The 26,297-nt window shown below is 37.0% G+C and overlaps 5 protein-coding genes, 2 long non-coding RNA genes and 1 other non-coding gene across 12 annotated transcripts; 4 read left to right on the forward strand and 4 right to left on the reverse strand.

Annotated features, from left to right (window-relative positions):
* Positions 1 to 519: 519 nt before the first annotated feature.
* On the reverse strand, positions 520 to 4,467 carry LOC104805382 (putative cysteine-rich receptor-like protein kinase 43). Of its 2 annotated transcripts, XM_010529940.1 has the most exons (9): positions 3,965 to 4,467; positions 3,472 to 3,796; positions 3,247 to 3,372; positions 2,974 to 3,104; positions 2,686 to 2,896; positions 2,338 to 2,566; positions 2,026 to 2,176; positions 1,542 to 1,682; positions 520 to 814 (listed from the first exon to the last, which is right to left on the reverse strand). In XM_010529940.1, the coding sequence occupies exons 1-9, from the start codon at positions 4,391 to 4,393 to the stop codon at positions 713 to 715; spliced, it is 1,845 nt and encodes a 614-aa protein (XP_010528242.1). In that variant the 5' UTR covers positions 4,394 to 4,467; the 3' UTR covers positions 520 to 712. The 2 variants fall into 2 exon arrangements, with proteins under 2 accessions (XP_010528242.1, XP_010528243.1); XM_010529941.1 differs by lacking the exon at positions 520 to 814 and having other exon boundaries at positions 1,247 to 1,682.
* A 344-nt stretch (positions 4,468 to 4,811) lies between these two features.
* Positions 4,812 to 7,912, reverse strand: LOC104805383. 2 transcript variants are annotated; one of them, XM_010529942.1, is made up of 8 exons: positions 7,081 to 7,908; positions 6,729 to 6,762; positions 6,399 to 6,620; positions 6,216 to 6,305; positions 5,962 to 6,027; positions 5,769 to 5,860; positions 5,606 to 5,653; positions 4,812 to 5,275 (listed from the first exon to the last, which is right to left on the reverse strand). In XM_010529942.1, the coding sequence occupies exons 1-8, from the start codon at positions 7,425 to 7,427 to the stop codon at positions 5,188 to 5,190; spliced, it is 987 nt and encodes a 328-aa protein (XP_010528244.1). In that variant the 5' UTR covers positions 7,428 to 7,908; the 3' UTR covers positions 4,812 to 5,187. The 2 variants fall into 2 exon arrangements, with proteins under 2 accessions (XP_010528244.1, XP_019057034.1); XM_019201489.1 differs by lacking the exons at positions 4,812 to 5,275; positions 5,606 to 5,653 and having other exon boundaries at positions 5,962 to 6,088; positions 7,081 to 7,912.
* A 499-nt stretch (positions 7,913 to 8,411) lies between these two features.
* On the reverse strand, positions 8,412 to 11,005 carry LOC104805385. Its single transcript, XM_019201546.1, has 3 exons — positions 10,216 to 11,005; positions 9,857 to 9,983; positions 8,412 to 9,100 (listed from the first exon to the last, which is right to left on the reverse strand). Exons 1-3 carry the CDS (start codon positions 10,944 to 10,946, stop codon positions 8,498 to 8,500), a joined length of 1,461 nt encoding a protein of 486 aa, XP_019057091.1. The 5' UTR covers positions 10,947 to 11,005; the 3' UTR covers positions 8,412 to 8,497.
* A 2,264-nt stretch (positions 11,006 to 13,269) lies between these two features.
* Positions 13,270 to 15,592, forward strand: LOC104805388. Of its 3 annotated transcripts, none has more exons than XR_770472.1 (6): positions 13,270 to 13,358; positions 13,796 to 14,090; positions 14,264 to 14,336; positions 14,441 to 14,546; positions 14,684 to 14,804; positions 14,944 to 15,592. It is a non-coding gene; the product is annotated as an uncharacterized LOC104805388 (long non-coding RNA). The 3 variants fall into 3 exon arrangements; XR_770470.1 differs by having other exon boundaries at positions 14,684 to 14,697; XR_770471.2 differs by having other exon boundaries at positions 13,277 to 13,358; positions 13,533 to 14,090; positions 14,684 to 14,697.
* Positions 15,593 to 18,077: 2,485 nt separating this feature from the next.
* On the reverse strand, positions 18,078 to 19,819 carry LOC104805387. The gene is made up of 2 exons (XR_770469.1): positions 19,730 to 19,819; positions 18,078 to 18,383 (listed from the first exon to the last, which is right to left on the reverse strand). It is a non-coding gene; the product is annotated as an uncharacterized LOC104805387 (long non-coding RNA).
* On the forward strand, positions 18,468 to 21,536 carry LOC104805386 (transcription factor MYB21). Its single transcript, XM_010529945.2, has 3 exons — positions 18,468 to 19,036; positions 19,717 to 19,846; positions 20,962 to 21,536. Exons 1-3 carry the CDS (start codon positions 18,892 to 18,894, stop codon positions 21,299 to 21,301), a joined length of 615 nt encoding a protein of 204 aa, XP_010528247.1. The 5' UTR covers positions 18,468 to 18,891; the 3' UTR covers positions 21,302 to 21,536.
* A 2,597-nt stretch (positions 21,537 to 24,133) lies between these two features.
* TRNAP-UGG lies at positions 24,134 to 24,205 on the forward strand. Its single transcript has one exon. It is a non-coding gene; the product is annotated as a tRNA-Pro (tRNA).
* A 111-nt stretch (positions 24,206 to 24,316) lies between these two features.
* LOC104805389 (50S ribosomal protein L12-3, chloroplastic-like) lies at positions 24,317 to 25,268 on the forward strand. Its single transcript, XM_010529947.1, has one exon. The coding sequence runs from the start codon at positions 24,448 to 24,450 to the stop codon at positions 25,027 to 25,029; it is 582 nt and encodes a 193-aa protein (XP_010528249.1). The 5' UTR covers positions 24,317 to 24,447; the 3' UTR covers positions 25,030 to 25,268.
* Positions 25,269 to 26,297: the final 1,029 nt, after the last annotated feature.

Genomic DNA, 26,297 nt, shown 5'->3' on the forward strand with positions numbered 1-26,297 from the left:
TTTCCCTAACAAACCAAGATTAGCATGAGTGATACCCATTTTCCGCATTTATTTTATAATTTTATTTTCTGCATTTTTTTAATAATCAGAAAGTTCATTAGTTATTTTTTTAATAAAATTGTATTTATCTAAACAATTCTTTTTAAGTTAGATTTGAACACGAGATAAAAACATATTTTGCATTATTTTTTACTATGAAAACACCAAAATTTGGATTTTTCTGTATTTTTTTATGTTGGTTGATTTTCTTTCCCCTATATTCTAAACTAGCGGAGGGTATATGAATTTAAAAAAGAAAGAAAGAAAGGCTTGATTAGGTTTGTTGAGTTCAAAAGAAAATCAGAAACGGTGTTGTTGGTAGGTAGAACCCATAATAGCACCCAAGTTTGGGTGATCTGGTGGTGAGAAAATATGCAAAGCATGTTCTTACCCTGGATTCAAACCCAAGCGTGGGGAGGAATATTCACCTGAACTTTTCCGGGGTTTTCTGAAAAATGTAATCGGACCAAAGGTTCGGTGAACTTAGGATTATAAAAAAAACAAAAACCATAATAGCAATTAGCAACACGTCTAGAAGATAACACGTAAATCTTATCAGAAGCGCTCACACATGAAAAGGAAAGGGATCGGATTTATTCCACATCGCAACCAGATTCTGTTGTCGTATTATGAAACGTTAGCTCTCGGAATTATTGTGATGGGCCGACCGAATTTATGCGTCGGCAGCTACTTCACCATTATGTGGGATCTCGAAATTCACTTCACAAACCCAACGACCAATGACGGGCAAGCAGCGAGTGACTTTCCACGTTTGCTGGTTTTATCAACAAACATTAGAATAATTTACTATCAATAGGTGATGATGCGCCAACACATCTAAATGATTAAAATCAATAAATCTAGTTTAAATATGGAATGGTATCTAAACAAAATAATGCCAAAAGATGGTTACATAAACAAATTTTTTAAATTAAAACAACGATTATAAACTGAACATAGATAAAATTCGAACAAAATTGAAATAAGATATAAAAATCGGGAAAAAAACTAATTTTTCAAAAAATCCAAAACTGAGATCAAATAATTACTTGTTTTGGAAACATTATCCAAAAATAATACATGTAATCATCAGCTTTCTCACTCAAAAAAATGTGATCATCAGTCCGGGAATCCTCAAACCTCAATCAATAATGTGAATATACGAACCCATCTAAAAAAAATCAAAAATAAAAGAACGCAAAAGTCGTACAGCTCTTCCTAAAGTCTCACTGCCCATGTTGTTTCTGTGACATCTCCAGCAAGTTTCAGCCGAAATGTCTATGCAATGTTTATACACTTCAAGATCTAAAGAATCTATACAACAAGAATCTTGACACAATCTATCGAATCTACGGTAAAAGCCCATTACCATTGTGGAATTCTTTTGCCCTGTTTCTAAAAAATAAAATTTTTTGTTTGTTTTTTTACACGATTTTGTCCATGAAAGGTGGTTTTGTTGGTGAAGGCAATTCGATTCCTGTATCTTTAAGCATTTGGATTACCTTAGACATCCAAGGGCGAAGATGTGGAGACTCCTGTGTGCACAAGAGGCCTATCTGGATCACTCTCTTGACCTCGTCTACGTTATCCATGTCTTTGTCTATCATCTCTTCTACCTTGTCCGAAGAAAAGCACTGCCACACCTATACGAGAAAGGACCCAACATCAACAGATTCTAAAAGAATGCGAGATTTATCTCCCACCTCTTTCATGTATATGTATGTGCATACATACACTCATACGTTTAGGAGGGTCACCTCCTTCATGTGTATGTATGTGTGTACAAACACGAGCGCGTATAGGAGGAAGAGCACCTCTTTCATGTGTGTATGTGCATCACACACTCATGCGTATAGTAGGAGGGTCACCTCTTTCATGTATATGTATGTGTACACGCATGCATATAGGAGGAGGGTCACCTCTTTCATGTATATGTATGGGCATGCATACACTCATGCGCAGTATAGGAGGGTCGAGAAAACTCACTCGAGTTACTAATGTTTCCAACGAGTTGTCAGATCTGAATCTGTTGTTTGGGACACCACATGCTATCTCAAGAACAAGGACTCCGAAGCTATAAACATCGATTTTACTGGTTAGTCTTCCGTCGCTGATATATTCAGGAGCCATATACCCTCTGCATACAAAGAAAATTTTATATACCGGAAAACAAAACAGAATAAGGGATCAAAAGAAGGGATTGAGTGGGAACAAACACTGGAAAAAAAAACCACAGTCGAAGTAAGGATTTCATGTGCTTTTTCGTGTTTTTGTTGACTTGCACTAATGGATACTTACAGCGTTCCAGCGATGGGAGAGGGAGGTATGTTCTTGTTGCTGTCTGGGTAAAACTGGGCTAATCCAAAATCTGATATTTTGGGTTTGTATCTTAAGTCTAACAAGATGTTGCTTGCTTTGATGTCTCGATGGATTATCCGGCATTCATGAAGATGCTCTAACCCTTCAGCTGTGCCTAAAATTATCGCGAGCCTCTTCTTCCAGTCAAGCTCTTTCTTCTTCTCCGGGTCTTCAGTCACATGGATGTCCACAAAAAATATTTTAGGACAGGCAATCATGGTATATTAACAAAACATGGTAGCTAGACATGGATACATGTAAAACGAGCAATTCAGGAAGGGATCTTACGGAATAGGAAGTGATTCAAGCTTGTATTTGCAAGGAATTCATAGACCATGAAACTATTCATGTTGGTGAAGCAGCATCCTAAGAGACGAACCAAGTTCTTATGCTCGCATTTGCTAATGACATCAATCTCATTATGAATCTCTTCCTGTGGTTTATTTCCACTGATATGCATGCGCTTTATCGCAATTTCTCTGCCATCAGGCAGAGTTCCCTGCCACATCAAAGAAAAATTCATTAAGCATGCTCGGATAATTGAACACCTCGAGAAGGAGAGAGAGAGAGCGAGACCTTAAACACTTCACCATATCCTCCAATACCAAGCCTGCAAGTCTCATTGAAGTTGCTGGTTGCTTTTTGAAGAGTCGAGTACTTGAACCTCATGAATTTCGAGTCATTGCATACAGCCCGAGACTCCTTCTCTATCCTTAGAAGGGAAAGTATTACAAAAAAAAAATACATAACAACACGTTTTCTTCATTTCACCAGTACAGTGAGCATGGGAAAGGAGCAAATAAGTACCAAACAAGTGGATTTAAGACTGTTTTTCAACAACGAAGTTACCTCGTCGCTTCTTTCCTCCACTAGTGAGCACATAGATGCATTTCCCACACCAATATCCAGTTGTAAGCGCCAATGCGCCCACAATAACAATAAACAAGATATATATAACAAAAGCCCTAGTTGCACCTGCAAATGAAAAGAATCACACATCTTATATCATAAAACATTCACAGCATGCATGCACATGGAGGAGATCACAAAGAGCTAGAGAGATAATAGACCGGCCTAAAGAGCGGATGGAACCACGTTCGCTGTAGAAGGCATAGTCAGAGTAACGCAAATAGCAGCCTGCATTAAGGGCGAAACCTTCCTTGGAAGGCAAGCAACCAGCTACAGATAAAGCTCCATCTGATAAGCATAATTTGCACAAATCCTCGTCAAGTGTTTGCCAGCATATTCCCAACCCATATGCAGTTAGGTGGTGATGGTGGTCACCCTTTTGGCTGACTGCAAAACCTTGAATATACGGAGCCCGATACTCAATGTCTTTAATCACTTGCTTCACTAAGTTCCCAAATTGTGCGGTTGATTCATTGCCACTACTGCATACCTACACTAAAATTACATGAGACGTGTATCGATAGCTTCAGCGAAATGATCGAATGAGCTATATGAATTATGAAATTGTCTCCGTGCACACAGATTTGAAACATGTCCAATGTCGGGTTATGGATAGAAACTAAACCTAGTTTACCCAGAAAACCAGAGAATAGAATACCTTGCTGTCGTAATGCGTGATAGCTTCGTCGTAGAAGCTGTAATTCTCGGCCCTGATGAAGCACCCGTCGAGATAAAACCTGCCTCCCGTGGCCGGAAAACATTGAGAGAGGAGATCGGCGGCGCGTGACCAGCACACGCCGCATTCCTCGAGGGTCAGATCGCCCATACACTGCGACAAGACATACATCCTCTGCGGCGGATCTCCGTGCTCGTGCCTACCGAACTTGAGCTTCTTCATGTGATTCCGGATCTTTTCTAGGTTTCCCTGGTAAGATCTCAGATAGGCCGCTCCGTCGGAGACGTTGTCCTTGTTGCAGCCCCACGAGATGACGTCGAGTCGAGAGATTCGCGTCGAGTTCGCCATCGTTGAAAGAGTTAATAGCACTACGATAAGGATCATGAGGAGGAGAAATGGCGATGACGCCATTAGAGAGAGAAGGAAGCTTGATTGGGTTTCTTCGTTTTTGATTTTGCCCAGGATTTTTCCCCCACGCCATTGGAAGTGACAGAGAGGGAATGCAAAATGACAACTCATATTGTGATCTCAAATAGATAGAGCCGTTACGCGTTCTGTTGGGCCCATTTTACATAGGCCCATTAAATTATTCGAAACCCAGCAAACTATTCACAATTTCAGGCCCATCTATCTCGACCCACCTCGGGAAAATATACAAGAAAGCATCCATAAAATATAATTAATTTTGGTATTTTGTATTAGAGAAAGCCTGAGAGGCGCTACAAAGAACCCGAATCATGAATTTTTTAATTTTTTTAATTATTTATTTATTTATATTACTCTAGGTGATCTTCAATATATTAAAACAAATTTGCAATAAGTTACGAGGTAGGGAAAAAGATCACATTATTTCTTCTTTGACAAAAAAAAATTACATTATTTCTTTGTAGCACGTGTGAAGGTTAAAACATACATGGGCTTTGTGGTCATCGGGGCCCAATAAGGCCCAACATGACTAACACACAGAGAATCCAGTTTCTTGTCGTATGTCCTTCCGTACGGACGGGTCAGCTTCACATGGGAAATGCAAGACCACCCTGTCTCAATGCTTATACATTTGGATGTAAAAACCTTTGAAGAATGGAAGGAACGACTCTTACAACGTGAAGTCAATGTTTTGATTCCCATGGATTTTGTTGTTGGTGTTTGAAAAAATCAGATATAGAACAGGAATGGGTTTGTCTGATCGCGCTGCTGTCTGAAAATCACTGGGGCAACAAAATGTGTTTGATTCTGACTAGTAGAGCAAATAAGCCGTAGCAAGGAAGATGCATCAGTGCCACTGTCAAATACCTGCACATGGGATATAAGGTCACGATCATACAACATTTGCACAACCTCAATGGATTGGTTATGTTACATCATCCATTGATATCTATGGCAAGCAAACTAGTCGTTTCTTCTTTCAACGATCCTTATCATATTTCCTTCAGGTGTGCGGTAACAGGTTTCTATTTGATCCAACAAAGACCCCATTTTGAAAAAAGTGTTCGGTCTCTTGTTCACTTCAAAAAGAATGGTGGAAATCTTGACTTTAGCCTATAACTTCGACTGCGTATCTCCTAATCGAATTTCGGTTGTAAATTGTGATGTATCTAAAAAACGTAAGTTGCGTTTGCTTACCATAGGGGCGCCATCGGAGACGACAAGTCGAGAAATGGGTACGGCCACCTAATGTAACCCCAAACCCGGTGAGAAAAACAATAACACAAAATAAAAGCGCTTTTGAGGATGAACCACGAGGTATAAAAACCCCAACCGAGAGAAGAATGATCAAGAGTTTTACCTAACGGAGATGCAGGCATGGATTATCCACTGGAAAACGACGAAACTGCCCGTCCACAAGACGAAGTAAGAGATCCTGAACAAGGGAAATCTCTGCAAACAAACGGTTCACGATGTTACATAAGAATTTATTTTTTCTTTTCTTTTCAAAAACCAGAGTGATAACTTTGGTCGAGAAGGGGCAAGTGGTTTACCAGGCAGTTCAGAGCTGTGTCACAAAGCAGTAAAACGAGGTTGCTCGAGTGCAAATTCACCGTCATCTGGAATACATTGATTCAAATAGAAGTCAAGGTAGTAAAAGGGTTGCCCGTCGGTTGATCTCTATAAGTACATACGAAATTATAAAGGTATATATAAATCATCGTAAAAGATGGACAACGACAAGTACAAAAATGAAAAACAGGGAATATGATATGCTAAAGATTCTAAAACCTTTTATCATACTCACAAAATTTAGATCGTAGTCTTGGATAGAAAGATATGGGAAAATCACACCCCAATATATGCAGTCTGTAAGCACAATTGCTCCTGCACTCATCTGTTTATGACAAACCAAATGAAGCTTTAATTAGCACACAATATCCCTCTTCTAAGCCGAACATACATCTCAAGACGGACGGACCAATTTTACCTGAAAGATTATTTGAAAGAGATGAATACAGGAATCAAGAGCTTTTGATACCACTCGAGCACCTGCAATTTTTCTATTTTTAGTGCTATTCATGCCCTCTCCTTCTATAAAGGGCTGACGATGTCCGTTCTCTGGGACAGTTCCACTTCGGTCGGTAGTAACTCTCATGCTCTGTTGTCTCCCACATTGAGAACATCCATACACTGAAAGCAACGATCCCAACTACATAATGCAGATGTAACCAAGATGTTCAAACCAATCAATGTGTATCCATTATGCCTTTTTTGTTGAAACCAGACATATATATTCCACGTGAAGATCAAAACATACCCCGAAATATATCGTCAACAATGTAAACGTCCACCTGCCACGCGGGTATACGATTAAAATGCAGTAGACATAGAATCAAAAGCCAAAACAACACTAATATCTATTGTTATAAAGAGCAAATCTACAAAAAAAAAAAACACTACATTTGGTCATAAGATGGCATCTACAAAACAAATGTGCCTAAACATGGAAAAACCGATGTCAAGGCATCAAACCATCATTGGGTTCCACCCAAACTCCAAATGCAATCCACAGGATCAAACTTTTCTTAATTTGTAGAATGAAAGAATTCTACACAACAATCTAGAATGTGTTCATGATGATTAGCAATAACAATCATGAGGTGGCTTACTGAGTGTAGTAGTAGAAAATACTCCATCCACGAACAAGAAGCCGAACAATTGTTGTCGCAAGAAGGAAGCAAAACGCGAGAACCCGGAAACCAAGCAACCAACCCGGATGGATTTGATTAAGACAAGGTCTCCAAACATCATCAACACTCAAATCCTGTCTCCCCTTACCATCATCATCATCATCATCATCATCGTTTGCCCTTGTTTCAACTGAACGATCCTCGTACTTCCATATGATAAACAATGCTCCAACCACAGGAGCCAATACCCATATCTCACAGAGAAAGACCCTCCAGTTCAACCAGTAACTCAACCTGGTTGAGTCGGCGTCATTCTGGGAACTCATTTTTCTCTTACCAACAAAAATAAGAATCAACTCAGCAGCTCGGAAACTGTCTGAAGAACCCAACTCGTGTCCGAAACCAGATGGATCAACGAACACTTGAGAAATGATAAATCATGCACCGGCGGGTAAAACGTGATTTCATCGGAATTTAGACAAAAATTGATCCAACCCGACTGATTTTGCCTAACGAATACGAGATATCATCGGATTCAAACGAAAACCCATCTCGAGAAATTTCCAAAATTCTGTGATATTCTTGGAACGAGAACAGATTGGATAAGCTCAATACTCACAGAACATCAGAATAGATGGATTAGATCCTCAGATTGCTACAACACGATTGATGATCGGTGTGTAGTGATTTCGAACTTCCACAACCTCAAAAGAATTAAAATCTCTCACGTTTCAAGGAGGAAAACGACACCAAGAGATTTCACTTCGAAGCCACGAAAACAACCGCAATCCAAAGCCACGAGAAAATGAGTGCGTGCAAGACCTTCTCGGTAGACTTAAACACAAAACGACAGCGTTTTTATAGTATTTTGTACTCTATAATTAATATTGGGCTTAAACTTTCAAGAGGCCCATTAAGCCCAATGTATATCCCCACCCACCCACGAAACATATATGACAAACACTTTAATGATAATAATATTAAGATACATCATACTAGATCATGATCATACCATATAGCCCGATTTGCATTTTTTTTTGTAAATGTCCTCAGGAGCTCTTTGTTAACATCATCTCCGTTCTAATGCTAACATATTATATATATATATATATATATATACATATATATAATATATATAGAGATAGAGACAGATATATATACATATATATATATATGACAGTTCCGAAGATGCTGAACCAACAATATGAAAAGCACTGGTCAAACTAGATCAAGTTCCTGGATACAATACACCATAACAAGAACATTAGTTTCATTTTTTTTGTTACGCGCATGGTTTACTTTATTGATTATTAAACTATATATTATACGAGAGATAATATATATATATATATATATATATATATATATATATAAGTTCTTGAGTTTGATACATCGCCTAAGCACTTCCACCACCGGTAAGGGTCTCCAAGAGAGCTATCTCATTCATCATCAATTGATCACAGCCGTACATAAGCATCCAGCTGTCCAGAATCTGTTCATCAAATTCTGTACCACTCCCAGACGCAGACGCAGAACCCGAGCCGGACGCAGAAGTAATCGCAGGAATCTGCATTTGAGCACCCGCGTCAAGTCTTAGACCCATTACTCCGTTGACAAGATACTCACAGTTATTGCCAAAGTCATATCTCTCCCCCATCTCATGGTCACGCCGCTGCTCTTGAACCGCCGCCCTCTTGCCCTTGTCTCTGACCCTGCGACTAGCGTTTGCGGCGGCAATGGCGGCGACTGCGTTTGAGGGGTCGTCGTCGGTGACGGACCTGATGTAGTCCTGGAGAGCCTGGCTACGAGGGACGAGGGCATTTTCGTCTTTTCCCTTGGTCCTTCTCGAATGCTGCCTCCTTTTGGTTGCGTTCCAATGGTTTTTGATTGTGTTCTCTGTTCGACCAGGTAGCCTCCGAGCAATCTCTGCCCATTTATTTCCGATCTCCATGTGAGCCTGGATTAGTATCCTGTCCTCTTCCTCGCTCCATGCATCTTTCTGTAATCAAAACACAGATTATATTCATGTTTACATTTATAAATATACACCAACATACGTATATATACGTATATGTGTATATACATATATGTATATATATACGCTGTCATTAACAATTTTGTAATTTTCTTTCGGCAGAAACACACAGACAGGGAATCTCTGCGACGATAGCTTTACTTTGAAAAAACAATGTATTACCATAAATGTGACGGGTTTTCCATGGGAACAAGACAAATGATTAACAAAGAAAGTTGTTTTACTCTTTACAGAACGCGTCAAAAAGGTTATATGATATACATATATAAATATATACGAACGAAATTGCAAATGTCACAACCGCCATTTACACTTTGACATCTGTAACAAAAAAGTTTGAAATTCTCTTACGTATGCATTTACATGTGTGAAAATTTGGTAACGATGTGTGATTATATATATGGTTATTGTATAATATTCCGCAATCGAAATATACATGGCATCGAGAAAATAAATTCACCAATAACACAATTACATGCATATTAATATATTTGAACTAACATAAATATCTTCGTATAAATTCATGATATGCATGCATATTATACATTATACGTGATGATATGCATGGATAGATTTTCTCATTCATGTAGCTCACCTACATACAAAACTTCGTGCTGATATATGTATAGACATATATAGATGCTACGAATATATGTGTATATATGTATACAGACCCATGCATAGACATGGAGACATGTATGTAACGAGGAAGGAAGGAACCTTGATGTCGGGACGAAGATGGTTGTGCCACCTCTCTCTGCATTGCTTCCCTACTCGGCCATGGAGCATCTTTGCAATCTGAGACCATTTCTTTATGCCATGTCGTTCAACCAATTGCATCAACAACCTATAATTAAAATATATATATATATATATATATATATATATATATTAACATATCATTGACGGATGTGGAATGCATATCACACATATATATGGATACCATACGAAAAACCGCAACAAAAGGAAATCTCATTAACGACTTTTATGATATTGCAAAAAAAATGAAACCATTTGATTTTTGTTGATTTTTTTTGCAAGAAAAAAAATCAAAATGATGAAGATTTAGATGATCTTGCCTGTCCTCTTGAGGAGTCCATTGCCCTTTGATTATGTTGGCCTTCTTCGAAGATTTGCTTCCCCTTCTCATCATCATTCTCTTGCTCTTCTTGATGATCTGACCGGCTTTCATCGCCTGATCTTGACACCGGTTCCGGATATCAACCGCCGGAACCAGATCCAACGGCAGAGATTCAACCATCGAGGACTCAAGGACTGGCTCGGCGACTGTGAGCCCTTGATCATGTTCGGGCTGACCGTGAAGAGTACCATCCCACATGACATGCTCCGGCAAGCCATGCAAAATACCGGAAATGCCCTCCGACAAAGCCCCGGGGCCGGTGCTATCCATAGTGAAGAATTCTTGGTTGCTAGATACATTATAGAGAAATGCCTCGAAGGCGAAGTTGCACGGGAAGGGATTGATACTCATGAAGGCCTCTTTCGAGGGCGTTTCGCGAGTGATGAGTTGGTTGAATTGATCGAAAGCGGAGTTGTAGCAATCAAAAGCGGTGTTTATGATAGACGAGGCTAGATTTCGATCGGGACTATCGGATATCGCGTTTCGAATCGGCAAAATGTCGGACGATTTTTCGGAGAAAGAGCCATCGATATTATCCCGGTGAGGTTCCAAGAACTCTCCGCCGACTACAGAAGCTTCGTCGCTGAAATCGTTTATATCGAAATCATCGTCATAGAGAATTTTCGCGAGAAACGGAAATTGCGTTCTGAAAACAACATCAAAATCCATGTGAGGAGTTGGAGAGAAATAAAATATTTAAACATATATATATATAGATAGATAAAACAGATATATATATATATATATATATATATATATATATATATGATGACTGACTGAACAGAGATGACGAGAAGTGAGTCGATAGGGGTACTTGAAGACTAAGCACGATAGAGGTGGATTTGCAAGAAAGGGATGGGAGAGCTTTATAGGGAAAATTGAGGACGAAAAGGTGGAAAAAAAGATACGACGGTAAATAGTTAAAATCATTTTTTTACGTGGGTCGGTAATCAGAGAAACTGCGAGGGGAGGACTGCTGACGTGGCAAACACAGCCATTGATGGTGTGGCCGGGACAAGCGGTCGACATTGCGAGATGAACGTGACGCTTAAGCTTCCATTTTAAACTTGGGCTAGTGAGCTCCCGACGAGCAAAGACGGTCCGTCGAAGGGTAAAATGGGCATTCTACTATATATTTTTGTAAGAGTAGGTGATAATCATGAAGTCGTTATAAGGTAGTTTGTGTCTTGCGGAAAATTCTCGGGCATGTTTCTGACACGTGTCAAACATGTAAGCGGCTTCTTTTCTTCTATAAAGGTAATGGGTTATTTATAGCCGTAGGATATTATTTGTGGTTGCGGAAATCGGACGGTTTTCATTGTTTATGGATTTCCTGCGGGTCCACCTTGTGAAGCCATGGGTCCCACCAGTTCCGACAACAAAAAAAATGAGGAAAACACACACACAATAATTTTATTCCTGCGAAATATCTAATTAAGTGTTTTCTTGTTTGCTGTCTATATAGTAAATATTTTCGAAAATAAATGTTTGTTTGTAGATGTTTTAACACAAAAAAACAAAATAATTAAATTCTAATAATAAGGAAATATTAATAATTTTAATTCACTTCTATTATTTTCCTTCACATTTGCCGTAAATATCTAATAGATGCATTATAAGATTTTTTAAAAAAATTGTTGTAAGATATTTGTTTCGAAAGATTAAAATTTTCTTCCGGATACAATACTCGGTGGATGATATTTTTTCCAATTTTCTATATTCTTTTTATGTGATTTTTTGGTAATTATTACTGGAATGTGTAAATATAGTCATTATCTGTCAATCTTTTTATGGAAGTAAATTTTAAAAATTCAATGTTGAAAATCCCGGGATGGAAAGGGCGTATTTGAAGCCAAATAAAAATCTGAGCTAAATAGAATAAGTTCCTATTCTGTAACTGAACAGTTAATGCCATAACATATTTGGCTTCTGAATAAATACACCCTCATTTAATGCCTATTAATTTCTGTCATATCTTCTTATCTTCTTCTTTTTTACCTTTTTTTCTAAATATTTTTTAAAAGAATGATAACAAATTAAAATAAACCATTTGTTTATTTGAATATCTCCGAAAATGTTAAAAAAAAAGTTATTTTTATAAACAGATTAATTACAGCTAATTTCAGTCAATTAAAATACAAATATCCTGTCAATTTCCATATTAGCCAACCCTCATGCCCAATACACCGAACATACTAATATTTTTTCTTCTAAAGTTGAAAATAGAGCCGTACCCGTATACTTGTGGAACAAATAAAATAAAATGATAAATTGTTATACTATAGTTTTTTTATGGCATTTATACTAATACTAGGATACATTGATATGGGAACTTTTCTAGACATAAAAAAGTTTATAGCAGTTTTTTTAATATATGTTTAATTTCAAATTTTCTTATTCGTCAACTCATACTAGATTGCAGCAAATAAAAAACCATAATATTTAACAAAAATAAAAATTAAAAAAATATTACTATTTAGAAATATTTCAAAACATATAATGTCTATAAGAAAAAAAATTGAAGGTTGGTATGGCTCTCGTGTGTATGTGTGTATATATATAAAGGTTTCGATTTACATTATAATGGTAATATTAATTACGAATTATGTGATATTATTAATAATTTAAAAGTGATTAAAAAACAAATTGATCTCAACAAGAAATCGGACATGGAGGATCTGTGGCATGTGCATGGAGGCTGAGGTAAGAAATTTGTGGGCCTTTGCATGGTGTCCATTTGTACGTAAAGAGGCCTTCGTTCAGGCGTAAAAATAGGCCGAAAAACGGCATGTTTGTTTTCTTCCCCTACCCGAAAAAACAGCACGCAGTTCTTCAACTTCCCAGACACTTCCATTCCAATCAGAGGTTTAAGATTGGGACCGTTTTAAAATAAATTATTTTAGCGGGCCACCATGAAATAAACCATTTGTGAGGGTCCATTATGTAAATACATTATTGTTACGGGTACATTTGGTTGACGCTGTTACCGATGTCAATTTGTAAATGGAAGAAACAGAGCCCTCTGGGCTCGGCTTCCCTCCTTCCCTCGGCAGATTCTCGTCTCAAAAGATTTTCCGAGGGGTAAATCTTCCTTCTCTCGCCTTCGATCTTCGCTACGTTTAGCTGTTCATCATATGATTTTAATATCTCGATCGATGCCTTGTTTGATTTTTCATTTGAATTGTTTGGATCAATCCGTTTCGCATTTGGTCCCGTGGCTCATGATTTACGATTCGATCCGTTTTCTGTTTTCAGGTATCTAGAGTTTTCTTAGAGGATTGTGCTTTCTATATTTTAATCTGTCTTGCTCTTGTTTGCTCATATTTATCATGTATATTAACTCTCCCAGAGACTCTTGTTCCAGTTTCATATACATACCTGTTCGTATTTTCGCTTGGACCATGTTGTTTGTTTCCTTGTTCTATTGGACTTTGCTCGATGTATTCTTCCTCTCGTGACTCGTTTTCGTTGTGCTCTATTGGTTGGCTATGTTTGTATTTTTGGTCAATTGCTATTAGGCATATAGACTGAGGCAGATATGGGACTGAGCTTATTAAGCTGCCTTTTCGCCAAGAAGGAAATGCGTATTCTGTACAATCTGAAGCTAGGTGAAATTGTCACCACGATCCCAAGTCCCAACCATCAGTAAGGATCAAAAGGTTATTTCAGTTTTCTTGACAAAACATGATCAGATGGAATGGTGGAAGTGTCTTGTGAAAGGGAGCCTGAGGTAGACACTCAGAAAGTTGAACCAGAGAACTGCAAATTATCTGACCTTGACCCCGAACCAGACGGACCATCGAGAAAATGATGGTAACTTTCAAGGAATGCTGCATTTTCTTTTCTCCTTTCCATCCTTATATGGTTTTGCGTCCTTGCCTCCCTCAATCCAAGATTCTCGATATATTTTTTTTGGTTAATTGCCTGACTTTATATTGACATGTCATGTGATTGTGAGTTTTTCCTTCTCTGCCGTTTGATCAAAGGCAGAAACAGATGGGATTCCCGGCGAGCTATGAGTTGCAGAAGCAATAGATCCTCAAGAAATTCAAGGCCGAGGTACCAACGCTCCTAAAAACTTATGCGCCATCGTCGTCGTCGTTGTTCTTACTGGTTTCCTATACTTCATAACATCTTTTCTTTTGTCGCGTTTTTTCCCTCAGCACCCGGAAATGGATTTCTCAAATGCAAAAATCGTTTGATCTTCGGATTATGACTGTTCTTTTGAACGTGGAGAGCGCTGCCGCTGAGCACATGCTGCTATAGAGGGTATATTTGTAATCTTGTGCAATTATGATTAGGTTAACTCTCTTGTATAAATACCCTAATGTTGTTAATGATAATTAAGCCACTTTTGCATAATTATTATAGCTGCAACCTTACTAGCTTCACTGTGTTGGATGCAGGAGGCCAGGAAAAGGTAAGATATCCGTGAAATTACGTATGGCATTGGAGAAGCTCATTTTCTGATATCAAGAAAATACCTCTGCCTGTGTCCGAAAGCTACTTTTTAAAGTGTTCAAAAAAGTTCGTTAGTGACATTATGATTGGTTGTATAATTCAGAATTCAAGTTGACATGTTTGATCCTCTCGTGCTGTAATTGTTTTGTATCGGTTTCTCCAAATTTGAAACGCATACTGACCCACTTCATTGCTTCAAAAACAGCTCCGCCCACTGTGGAGGCACTTCTTCCAGAACACCCATGGTCGTATACATTTGCTTTGGACAGCAATCCCAGGGACCGCATTGTCGAGGCAAGGGATGAATTATCACCTTTTGTTGAACAAGATTTGCGAATTCTTAAATCGATTCTCTGTTCTGTACTTGAAGTTTATTTGTGCTCTTGCTTAGCTGCTGAAGTATGGTAGTCAGGTTTAGTTTTCCGGGTCTGTGTCCGTCCAATCTTTGCCTTTTGGAATCATAGCTTTGTTGTCTGGTCCCTTAAGCTCCATCGCCATCTTCACATTCTTCGGTGGAGAGTATCGATTTCAACGCTTTTCAGGCCTTGTTTGGAAGCCAGTTCCTTGACGCAAAAGCCCTTCTACGTTTTATGCAGCAAAAATCATTTTCTTGAACCCGTCTTCGTATATAATTGTCATCTTGTTATCTCTCTGGTAAAAATTCTCTCCGACTTGGTTTAAATCTGAATGCAGGATGAACCGAGAAGTGCGGCTCAGCTTTTGTTTTCCGTTCCAGCTTTTTTTGTTCTAATTAGTGATTACGTGTCGAGACAGGAGGTGTGTTGTAGATCTGTCAGTTGGATGGAAAAACATCAAAGTCTATAATTGTTTTCCAGCAAAAAAGTTTGAAGCTAGCAGCCTCGCACGTGTTGATTTGTGTTATCTGATATAAAATTCAAACGTGGCTCATAATATGTTTTACATTTTATGTGGGGAGGGAGAATACTATGAGGAACTGCAATTATCAAATAGATTGTGCTTAGGGTAGTATTATATATACATATATATTACCAAAATATCATGATTCTATAAACGGACAAACGTGCCATTTGTATCGATTTTTCGGTTCTCCTTGTTTTGGGTTGCGACGTTGAAGCTGGACCGGGTCGGCCCGTATCATTTGAAATATCTGCAGGTTTCAGATTCGAAAAATCACAGAAGATATTTATGTTAAAAGATACGAAGAGGATATTTTATATCTTATGATCTAAAAACAACTCATTAGTGGTTGGAATCATGGGCGATGGACCCACCAGACCGTGGTTGTAACCACGAGCTTTGCTTTTTCCTTTTATGGGTTCCATTAAATCTTCTTGACAAAACATAATTAGAGCTTTGCCCTTTATTAGACATTTCCTTGATGCGAGGACGAACTAAGTCCACGTCTCTCCTTTTTGTCGCTTTACTACAAGATTCCAACCTTCACGCGCCCTCCCTCCCGCGTGTACACACACCACACCCCTCGACTGTGAATAGAAAAACAGATTAATTATTTTCTGTAATTAGAATAGTATATTCTCTTTGTGGCTCCATGATGACAACTAATAATAATAATAATAATAATAATAAATAATAATAATAATCTATGTAAAATAGTGCGATCACCGTCCCAATTCTAATTAACCATAGAAATATTTATTTATTTTAAATATAATTAGGTAACTCATCCTATGTAGCGTTTGTAAATATATATATATATACAAAATACATATAAAAGACAAAAATTCAAAAACTCTGCTGAGGCGGTGTTGATGACGCGCTCATGAAGAAAGTAAGATAAAGTTCGCAAGACATATCCACTTAATTCACATCACAGCCACTTAAACGGGTTTCTTTTTAATACTGCCTTAAGTGTGCTTTAATATTTTCGTATGATTAGGGCAAATCAAGCGCTTTTTCTGTTATGAAATCTTACTCTAATCAATTCAATTAATAAATATTAGTCCATCAATTATACAAAATAAATTTCAAACTTTATAAATATCGTCATTTGACTTTTAATCACCAATGTTTGTGAATAACACAACATAAATATAATAAAGTTTGAAATTTTTATATTCCGGAATAATTGTACCAAATGTTTCAAGTCTGCTGTTTTTTAGTGACAAAATCTATGAAAATATAATATTCCTCCCACATTTCTAACTGAATTTCATAAATTTTCTCGAATCAATTCGGAATTCGAATTATGATTTCCACAGACTCATTAACATTTGTATCAACATTTTATAGAGATTTATTATTAAAAAAATCATTTTATAGAGATCACCGTATGTAATATTTGATTTGAAATAATAATTAAAGTAGCTTATTGTTAATTTATTGGATAAATTGGAATAAGAAAGTAGACATTTGGTTTGGGATCGGTCACGATAACTTCTGCAGTACTTTGTCGTGGTCGCAACCGAAGCCAAAAACAGATCAGGATCTTCTTGTGTCCACATCTTTGTACTTTTCTTTGTCTTTTTCTCTTAATTTATTCTGGATTCTATTTTTTTTTTACAAAAATAAATATCTTCTTAATTGATTATCCCTTCAGTTACCTAATTTATTTGCACGTAATTAAAAAGCACATAGTTATCTACAAGTTTAATCTCAGTATCTGGTCGAGCAGCGACGGTCCATGGAATCGTCAGACACAAAGATTCCGATTCAGTCAGAGTCTCTAATTTTTACTAAATTAATACACATAAAGATTAGTGATTCTAGGCTCTAAAAGAAACTTATTTAACCATTTGTAATAACCCTTTTCAGAACCTTTGAATGTGTAATTTCACATAAATATTTCCCAATAACCCTTTTTTAGTTGATGATTGCAAAGGCAGTTGACAAGGGGCCATGAATTTTGTCTTTTATGACATGCCAGGGATTCATGTAAAAAGAAACGGCGAGGAGTTTCAACTCGTGGCTTCGGAACGCTGAGGCGTCTTTCTAAGGACTTCAGAAAACCGCCTAAGAAAAACAGCACGCAGTTCTTTCACGAGGTCTCGTAACGGTATGCATTTTTATAAACAGAATGGCATCTTTTTTGTACGAGGGGAAAGGCGACTTCTGTATTCGATGACGAATAAATAGGACTTTGGAAAAATTCTTCCACCTTTAGTTCATCATTTCTATTATTTTTTACATAATATGTTGCAAATAAAAAATGAGTATTTATTTCGAAAATAGACGATAATCTTACCCTAACCAGAAAAGTAAGGTTCATTTCTCAACTCAATTTACATGTGTTATATATATATATATATATATATATATATATATATATATATCTTTGTATCATGATATTCGGAACGTGTCAATGATTGGTTGGTTGATCTATGGATTTACTAGAGCACATAAAAATATAATACTGATTGTCATGTATCTATATGCTTTGTAAAGTACAGAAAGCATATATGCTCTTAAAAATACATATTACCGTATATGGGTGATGTCATTATTCGATGAACCCAAACATATATATTTAAAACCCGAAGCAGATAATTCGTGTAAAAAGGTGTTATATATATATATATATATATAAACGCGTACATGCAGACGTGCCCACGTAAATGAACGTATGTACGCAAATTCACGGCCATGCATGCTTGTCTATATGCATCGATCCACCAATGCATGAGTACAGTCTCGAATGGCTGATTGCTATAAACACATAAAAAAATCAAACTTGCACATTAAAATAGAAAGTTTAACGGAAAAAAAATATATATACACACACACATTATATATATATATATATATATACACACACATATGGATGCTTGGCCATGCAAGCATGTAGGCGTAGGATATGCGCATAAGAGAAGAGTTAGGTCTGGGAGACTCCCTTGCGTTCATTAATTATTCTAGGGAAAAAAATAAATTAAGGAAAATGTGAGTTAATTAATTTTCTTAATCTTTTAATAATAGTGATTAAGAGTTGATTTAATGGTTCTTAATCACGTGGTAAATTTCATCTATTAATCTCTCTCTATAAAAGCAGAAGCTACCCCCACTCCACACTCAATATCACCACCATCCTTTCTCTCTCTCTCTCTTTCTTTCTCCTTCTCTCTATATGATATCATATATATATAGATCAACAATACAGAGTAATATATATATATAAGAAAGAATATATAATAATATTATAACTTGGAGGGGGGGAAGGATGAATATGGAGAAAAAAGGAAGCAGCAGCTCAGGAGACGCGGAGGTGAGAAAAGGGCCGTGGACGATGGAAGAGGATCTGATTCTCATCAACTACATCGCCAACCACGGTGAAGGAGTTTGGAACTCTCTTGCCAAAGCTGCAGGTTAACTAAATCGCAATATTCTCCATATAATAATATTATCTTTATCCTATGATTCTAATGTTTACCCTATATATATATATGTATATAATATGATGAAATATATATATGCGTAATTAGGGTTTGGTTCAACACATTTCTAACTAGCTAGCTTTTTCAGTCTTCTTTTTCCATTGTTTCTTCGAAGAATCTTGCGCGCACATACACATATGTATACATACACTATATTTATTTTTCCATTTTAACAGTATATATAAAGATCTTTAGTCTGCACGGGATTTAAGCAAAACATTTTTTTGTAGTATGATCTCGAGCTTCACGTGGACTTGGGTCTATATAAACAAAATATTTGTTCGGTTTAAATAAGAAGAAAAGAGGATTCTAATGAATCTAGTCGGTTTATATATATATATATATATGATTACAAATAGAAAATTGATAAAAGATTAAGGTTTATATATATATATATATTCGTTTTTATATATCCTCCAATATGCAAACAAACTACAATGATACCAAGAAGGGACTTCAGTTCTGCTTAGATCCACCAAGAACAGAATATTGTCATTTTGAAAATGCACCATACACAACATGTACAACACCTTATATATACGCTACAATAATCCTTGTATATATGTATGTATATGCATAGTTAACCATACCATGTATGTATGTATGTAAAGGTCTTAAACGCACCGGAAAAAGTTGTCGTCTCCGGTGGCTGAACTATCTGAGACCCGACGTAAAACGTGGAAACATCACTCCGGAGGAGCAGCTCACCATCATGGAGCTCCATGCAAAGTGGGGAAACAGGTCAGTTTTAACGCGCAAATATATATATATATATATACACACACACATATAGATCTTGAATAAAACATATGTAATTTTGCAACCACGGTTCAAAGGCAAAATCTTCGAACTTTGGATCGTTTATGTACCTTTGAAACTGGTTCCACCTATTTTTAAAGACAATACAGCTAAATAAAAAACAATCGATTAGGTTACTAAGCAAATTCAAGTTGTTCTCAGCCATCAATTTGTTTTTTCCATCACGTGCCGAAATTTCGTGGCCACTAACATTCACACGTGCCTATTTTTTCAAGAAACTCGTGGATACAAATTTTTTTACGTTTTTTTTTTTATATTTTTATGCTCCTAAATTTAATATTGTGTGGCTATTCAGAGTGCATTCCCCGTGCGACTATAAAGATATACACATTTATAGTTTTGCTTTAGATTTTTCTTTATTTTTTTTCTCAAAACTAAATAGAGCCAATGGTCCGATGGTAACGAGTCTATAATACAGATTATGTTTCTACTCAGAAAAGATAATCTATTAGAGATTCGTGTATATCTCTAATATAATCATATCAATTTCTCAATTTTTGAAATAATGATAATTTTAGTTATTGGTTAATTTTTTGCTAAGTACACATGTGCGTTAGGCGCAGGCCAGAGAGACATGAAATACGGTAGATACCTAAGTCGTGTCACAAGGTCCTGAAACTATAAATAATTTCGTTTTTGTAAAAGGCATCCACCCACCTACACACAAATCTCAAAATATATTAATTTCGATTTACTAAATTATGCTAATTATTATTAAAAATTTTACATAACAAGGTTTTGACCGTCCGTACGATAATGCCGCGCTTATAGAGTTATACTGTTTTGCAAATTCATGAAGCTGAATATATGCAATAATTAATCTGTCAGAATATATTCTAAATTCCAATTATCACAAAGTGCCGTCTTTTTCAAAAAACAGATGTGAAGTAGACACATACCTTAATGTGTTGGTCCCTCGTAAACAATTGGACCTAACCTCAAAATCATTACATGTTTTAATCAGTTGTTTTATTATGTTTATAGACATTGATTGTTCATTTGAAGATTTAATCACGCCTTAATCAAATTATTTATAGATGGTCCAAAATTGCCAAGCATCTGCCGGGAAGAACCGACAATGAAATCAAAAACTTTTGGAGGACAAGGGTCCAAAAGTACATAAAGCAAGCCGAAACGACGTCGTCCGTTGGATCACAGGGCTCAGAGATCAACGATCAGGCGAGCTCCAACCAAGCCTTCGGCACGCAAGAAGCATTATACTCTCCGACAACGGCGTCGTATCAAGCAAACATGGGACTGGACTACAACTATCCTCCCTCGTCGGCGTCGCAGATGCAGTTGCCGATCGATCAGACCGGCGAAAACTATTGGACCATGGATGATCTCTGGTCCATGCAACTACTCAATGGTAATTAATTAGTTGATGAAATAATGACGGCCCACAGAGATGATCATTGATTCGAGTACTTTCAATTTGGGCCCGTCGATGCAAAAAAAAAAAAAAAGGGCTTGCTTATACTTTATATATATCGATGTAAGTACTGTGCTTAGTACTTCAATCAAACTTAATATGGTTTGTGTCCATGTTTAATGTACTTAATTATAAAAGGTAAGTAAAACTATGGAATGGACCGTATATTTTTTTCGGATTGTTCTGTCTCGTTTCAATAATCATTTAAGCGTTAATTATTACTATTTAAATATTGTTTATGAGAGCATAATTCCACATTGGTATATCCCATGACATGTTTTTTTTTTTGGATAATTACGCGTGACAATGTATTCAGAACGTGATATTCTCCAATGGATATATATATTAATATATATATGACATTGACCCTTACACTCAATTTATAACTATAATTTTATTGGTCTACGAGAGGCTAAATTTTATATGCATTTTATGTTATCTCTTTCACTTGCGATTTTAAAATCCATTTATCGAGTAGTCATTTTTTCTAAAAGATTGCTAAATTTTAACCTTGACCAATCGTTTTAAAGGGTGCACAGGGTATATGTACATGTGGGATGTATGTACATATCACATGACGTACCACCCATGGACATACATAAACCTAATTCAGCTTATCATCAGAGGACACGTGTCAAAGGGGCTAGCTAGAATTGTATTATGCGGTACTCCTCTCGTTGGCCTTTTCCAACCATATGCCTATTTTTGTGCATGGCCATGCAGCATGTAGAACCCGACGTGAACCTAACTCCAAAGGCCAAAACCACGAAGACGACAACATAGATATTAATTTTATTTCATCGTTATTAATTTCCAAGATGCTGAAAATTGTACGTAGTTGTAGGAAAATCCATCTTCGATTTGCAGTAATATCGATCGGGTAGCGATTAATGTTCCAGATTCATGGATTATTTTATGAGAAAGCTATACAAAAGGAATTTTCCGATATTGGAGTATATGTGTGTATATATAGGTTGAAAACCGTAATTTTAAATAATTGGACCGGCCTGAAATTTAATGGACGACATAAGGTTAGGTCGGGCATGACATATGCATTTAAGATGTACCGAACCTTTTAACTTTATCAACAAAATCCTTTTTCCGAATAAGTCATAGGTTAGATAATTCAAAGCTCCATTTCCTCTTCTCTATGCACTGATTTCAGAGGGGAAAAGGATAATTATGCACAATAGATGAAAGAGGACCAAACAAAACAAATAAATACAAGCATACACACACACACACACATATGTGTGTGTATATATACATGCGTGTATGTACGTGTGCGCATAATTCTATATAAGAGCCTGCGCATACATATATTACGTTCGAGATGATGATTTAGCTATTGAACCATGGATCTTAGCTTTTCCCCGACGTATTACGTAGTATTCTGGTAACGCGAATGCAATTGCTATATATATGTTCATTGCATAAGCATAAACTAAATTAATCTCTAAATCTGTGTAAACTGTAACATATACTCAAAGCATCACTTGTAGATTCGATCGTTCTGAAAAGAATCTTTGCATCTATGTGTTTGGATGCGTGGATTTATGCGTGTGTGTGTATATATATATGCGTGTGCGTGTGCGTGAAATGTGAAGTGTTGTTTTCGACCGCTCCTTTGATATATAAGCCACGTGATTTTCGTGTAGAAATTGTCAACTTGCCATGTGAATTATATAAAGGAGAATCACATGGGGGGTTGGCCACAATTGGTTATAAAAACGTGGAAGAAGAGATTGGCTTTTTTTTTTTTCATCTCCCAAATGAAAAAAAAAATTAGCATCCCATTTTTCTCCTCTTTTGATTTTAAGTGTGTATATGTTTGGAGTAACCAATGGCATGTGATGAAGTTTACACAATGACATATAGATGCTTCATCCCCTAAACTCCCATGTTTTTAGGACAAGAACTCGATATATTTTCTGGCATTATAAAATTTAAGTTATACCAAAATAAATATATAAACTTTTATTTCTTTTTATAAGAAAGTGATTACATTAACTATATATATATATATATTCGCGAGGGGTACTCTCTTATCAAAATAAACATATTCACGAGGCACATGTGGTACATATATACACACACACACACACACCGGATTTGGTATTATTAGTGAATTAATTTTGTAATTTTATATATCGCTTAAAACTATTTCGCATGAAAATTTTCGCGGCTTGAACCGCCCGACTATATTACAAAGTTGTATATTAATATATGGGCTTGTTTAGGAGAGAGGGCCCATATTCATTGTTCTACATCCAAAGAATAAGGCCCGTTAAAATGTTAGCCCATAATGATAAAAAAAACCCATAACTTTTTCTCTTACACCTTTATAAATTAATTATTCTCACCCCTCAATACTACGATACTATACGCTCTTCTCAAACATTTTTGGGATCTTTTAAAATTATATAAACTTAATTCGTAAAAATTTTAGTTAGTATATAAAAGTATTTTAAATTTTAATTTTGTAAAATACATCATAAAAAATTAATGTAAATAGTTGTTCTAAAATAATTGAAACGACATGATAATTTTCTCTACTTTTTTTTATGGGTCCCACTTTTGTTGTAAACACTAACGATTCCGATAAAATCGTAAAAATACATCATAACAGAACAGTCAGATACCACGGTTAAAAAAATCCGATGATAAAATATAAAAACTCCAATTATGCATGTCATTATTTTATATTTAGTTTGCAAAATTTGGAATATAAACTGGTGTTAGATTTGATTTATAAAAAAATATAATTTGCAAATCAAGGGCATTTGGTCTAGTGGTATGATTCTCGCTTTGGGTGCGAGAGGTCCCGAGTTCGATTCTCGGAATGCCCCTTCTATACATTTGTTTTTTAACCTGTTCGAAGTTTGAACGGTAATTTTCGTCGTATTTCTTGGATCGTCCGGCTTATTTATTGTATATATAGGCCATGTCCCATGTACGTGTACGCGAGATTTATCTATCCCGAAACTACCCCTTATCCTCTCCATTTCCTATCCTCTTTCTTCGTCTCTGGAGACTGAAGCGAGTCACAGAACACACCCAGAGAAAGAGGAAGAAGCAGCAGAGAGCGGAAATGGCAGCGACTCTCTCCACGTCGAGTACAATCCGCGCCTCGTCTTATCCTTCACCCCCTTCTGCCTCTTATCCTACGCACTTCTTCCTCTCCCGACCCAACTCCGTCGAATTCCCGTTCCGTCCCCTCGGCGGCTCTTCCCACCGCGCCAACCACCTCCGCCCCGTCGCTGCCGTCGAAGCCCCGGAGAAAATCGAGAAGCTTGGCACTGAGATCTCGTCCCTTACACTCGAAGAAGCACGTGTCCTCGTCGACTACCTCCAGGACAAGCTCGGCGTCTCTGCCGCCGCATTTGCCCCAGCCGCGGCGGTCGTTGCCGCTCCGGGAGCGGCCGACGGAGGAGGAGCGGCGGCTGCGGTGGAGGAGAAGACAGAGTTCGATGTGGTCATCGACGAGGTTCCAAGCAGTGCTCGCATAGCAGTGATCAAGGCTGTCAGGGCTCTGACGAGCCTGGCGTTGAAGGAGGCAAAGGATCTCATCGAAGGGTTGCCGAAGAAGTTCAAGGAAGGTGTGTCAAAGGACGAAGCAGAAGAAGCCAAGAAGCAGCTCGAAGAAGCTGGTGCTAAGGTTTCAATTGCTTGACGGTAAGAAAATGGTTCATGTCCTTTTTTTTTGTCCGTTGTTAGCATAGTTTGCGTCTTAAATTGTTGATTTTGCTTGAGAGATTATTGTAACTGGATCATTTCGAAGCCTGGACTTTGCTCAGGGAAAATGCATGCGTTGTTAATGCTATTGCTGATAACCTGTTCGTCGAAATGCCTAGCTGAGAAACCCAGCTCTTCAATTTGCTAAAATTGTGAACTTTTTTTTCATGGGTTTAACATGTTGATTATGAAAGCTCCGCTCTTGATTTATCTTATCCATACCAGAGAATTCAAGTTGACAAATTCTTTTTTGTCATAGATAGAAGTAGCCTCTATAATTTGGTCAATTTGGAAACTTGTATAGAGGTTAAAGGGTATTTACGATTATCGATGCATATACGTGCATAATATGCATGTCGATGAGATGTCCTAAGGAAAGCTAACAATGACATGAAGACGACTTTGGACCGAAGGTATTTCTAATATTGTGGAGAAACAAACACATTGTAACAACCGGACGCAGTTGTATGATTTTTGTTTTCATGTTTTTCTGCCTTTTTTTTTGTGTAAGAAGAATCGTGTAGTTATTTGAATCGTGAGATTCTGATATACGAATTTGCCAAAGGACTTGGTTGTCATTCCGAGTATAACTATAAACGAAAAAGAACTAAAAGGCCGTTTTTTTAGGTTGTTTTTCTACAAAATAGTGTTAATTGAGACTATTTTCTGTTTAAAAAAACCTCACGTATATACAATCTTATAGGAAAAAATGTACTATTTAAGCTTCTTTCTTTATTTTACACTTAAAATAACCTAAAAGAAAATGAAAAATTGAAAAACTTTATGGATTTAATCGGAAAAACAAACATATTTTACTTCATGAATTTATAAATAAACAAAAACAAAATATTGATCTTTTCTCGTAAATAACACAGAAAGTTGGGCTCATGGGCTGGTTTTGGGCTTCTGCAAATTCAGAGTACTTGAAACGGCAATGTTATTTGTCGTTTTATCGCAGTCATAGAATCTTGCTTTTATTGCGGCATATATCAGCCGTCCAAGCACGGGACACGTGTCTATCATCGGAAGCAGATTAATGAGCCCGAATCTCCTGTCCTACGCTTGGGTACACGCGCGTGTCACACATTAGCCATTCTCCTTCCTCCACGTGGGCATCCATCCCTCGTCGCGTGAATACGAAGCGAGTAGCATTAACTTTCCTACTTGCGGAGGTGATGCGGTAGCCGTTTTGTTTGTCTTTGTGAC

This window comes from Tarenaya hassleriana, unplaced genomic scaffold (assembly GCF_000463585.1).
Source record: "Tarenaya hassleriana unplaced genomic scaffold, ASM46358v1 Cleome11, whole genome shotgun sequence".
Lineage (NCBI taxonomy): Eukaryota > Viridiplantae > Streptophyta > Magnoliopsida > Brassicales > Cleomaceae > Tarenaya > Tarenaya hassleriana.

Coding starts and splice junctions, on each gene's coding strand:
- LOC104805382 (XM_010529940.1), bottom strand. CDS start 4,393: ATGGCGTCATCGCCATTTCTCCTCCTCATGATCCTTATCGTAGTGCTA. Junction 3,105..3,246: donor TGGAGGAAAGAAGCGACGAG/GTAACTTCGTTG, acceptor TTCTAAGGATAG/AGAAGGAGTCTCGGGCTGTA. Junction 2,897..2,973: donor GATATGGTGAAGTGTTTAAG/GTCTCGCTCTCT, acceptor TTGATGTGGCAG/GGAACTCTGCCTGATGGCAG.
- LOC104805383 (XM_010529942.1), bottom strand. CDS start 7,427: ATGAGTTCCCAGAATGACGCCGACTCAACCAGGTTGAGTTACTGGTTG. Junction 6,028..6,215: donor AAGACTACGATCTAAATTTT/GTGAGTATGATA, acceptor AATGTATTCCAG/ATGACGGTGAATTTGCACTC. Junction 5,276..5,605: donor TCTCCGATGGCGCCCCTATG/GTAAGCAAACGC, acceptor TCCCATGTGCAG/GTATTTGACAGTGGCACTGA.
- LOC104805385 (XM_019201546.1), bottom strand. CDS start 10,946: ATGGATTTTGATGTTGTTTTCAGAACGCAATTTCCGTTTCTCGCGAAA. Junction 9,984..10,215: donor TGGACTCCTCAAGAGGACAG/GCAAGATCATCT, acceptor TTTTAATTATAG/GTTGTTGATGCAATTGGTTG. Junction 9,101..9,856: donor ATCTTCGTCCCGACATCAAG/GTTCCTTCCTTC, acceptor TTTTGATTACAG/AAAGATGCATGGAGCGAGGA.
- LOC104805386 (XM_010529945.2), top strand. CDS start 18,892: ATGAATATGGAGAAAAAAGGAAGCAGCAGCTCAGGAGACGCGGAGGTG. Junction 19,037..19,716: donor CTCTCTTGCCAAAGCTGCAG/GTTAACTAAATC, acceptor ATGTATGTAAAG/GTCTTAAACGCACCGGAAAA. Junction 19,847..20,961: donor CATGCAAAGTGGGGAAACAG/GTCAGTTTTAAC, acceptor AATTATTTATAG/ATGGTCCAAAATTGCCAAGC.
- LOC104805389 (XM_010529947.1), top strand. CDS start 24,448: ATGGCAGCGACTCTCTCCACGTCGAGTACAATCCGCGCCTCGTCTTAT.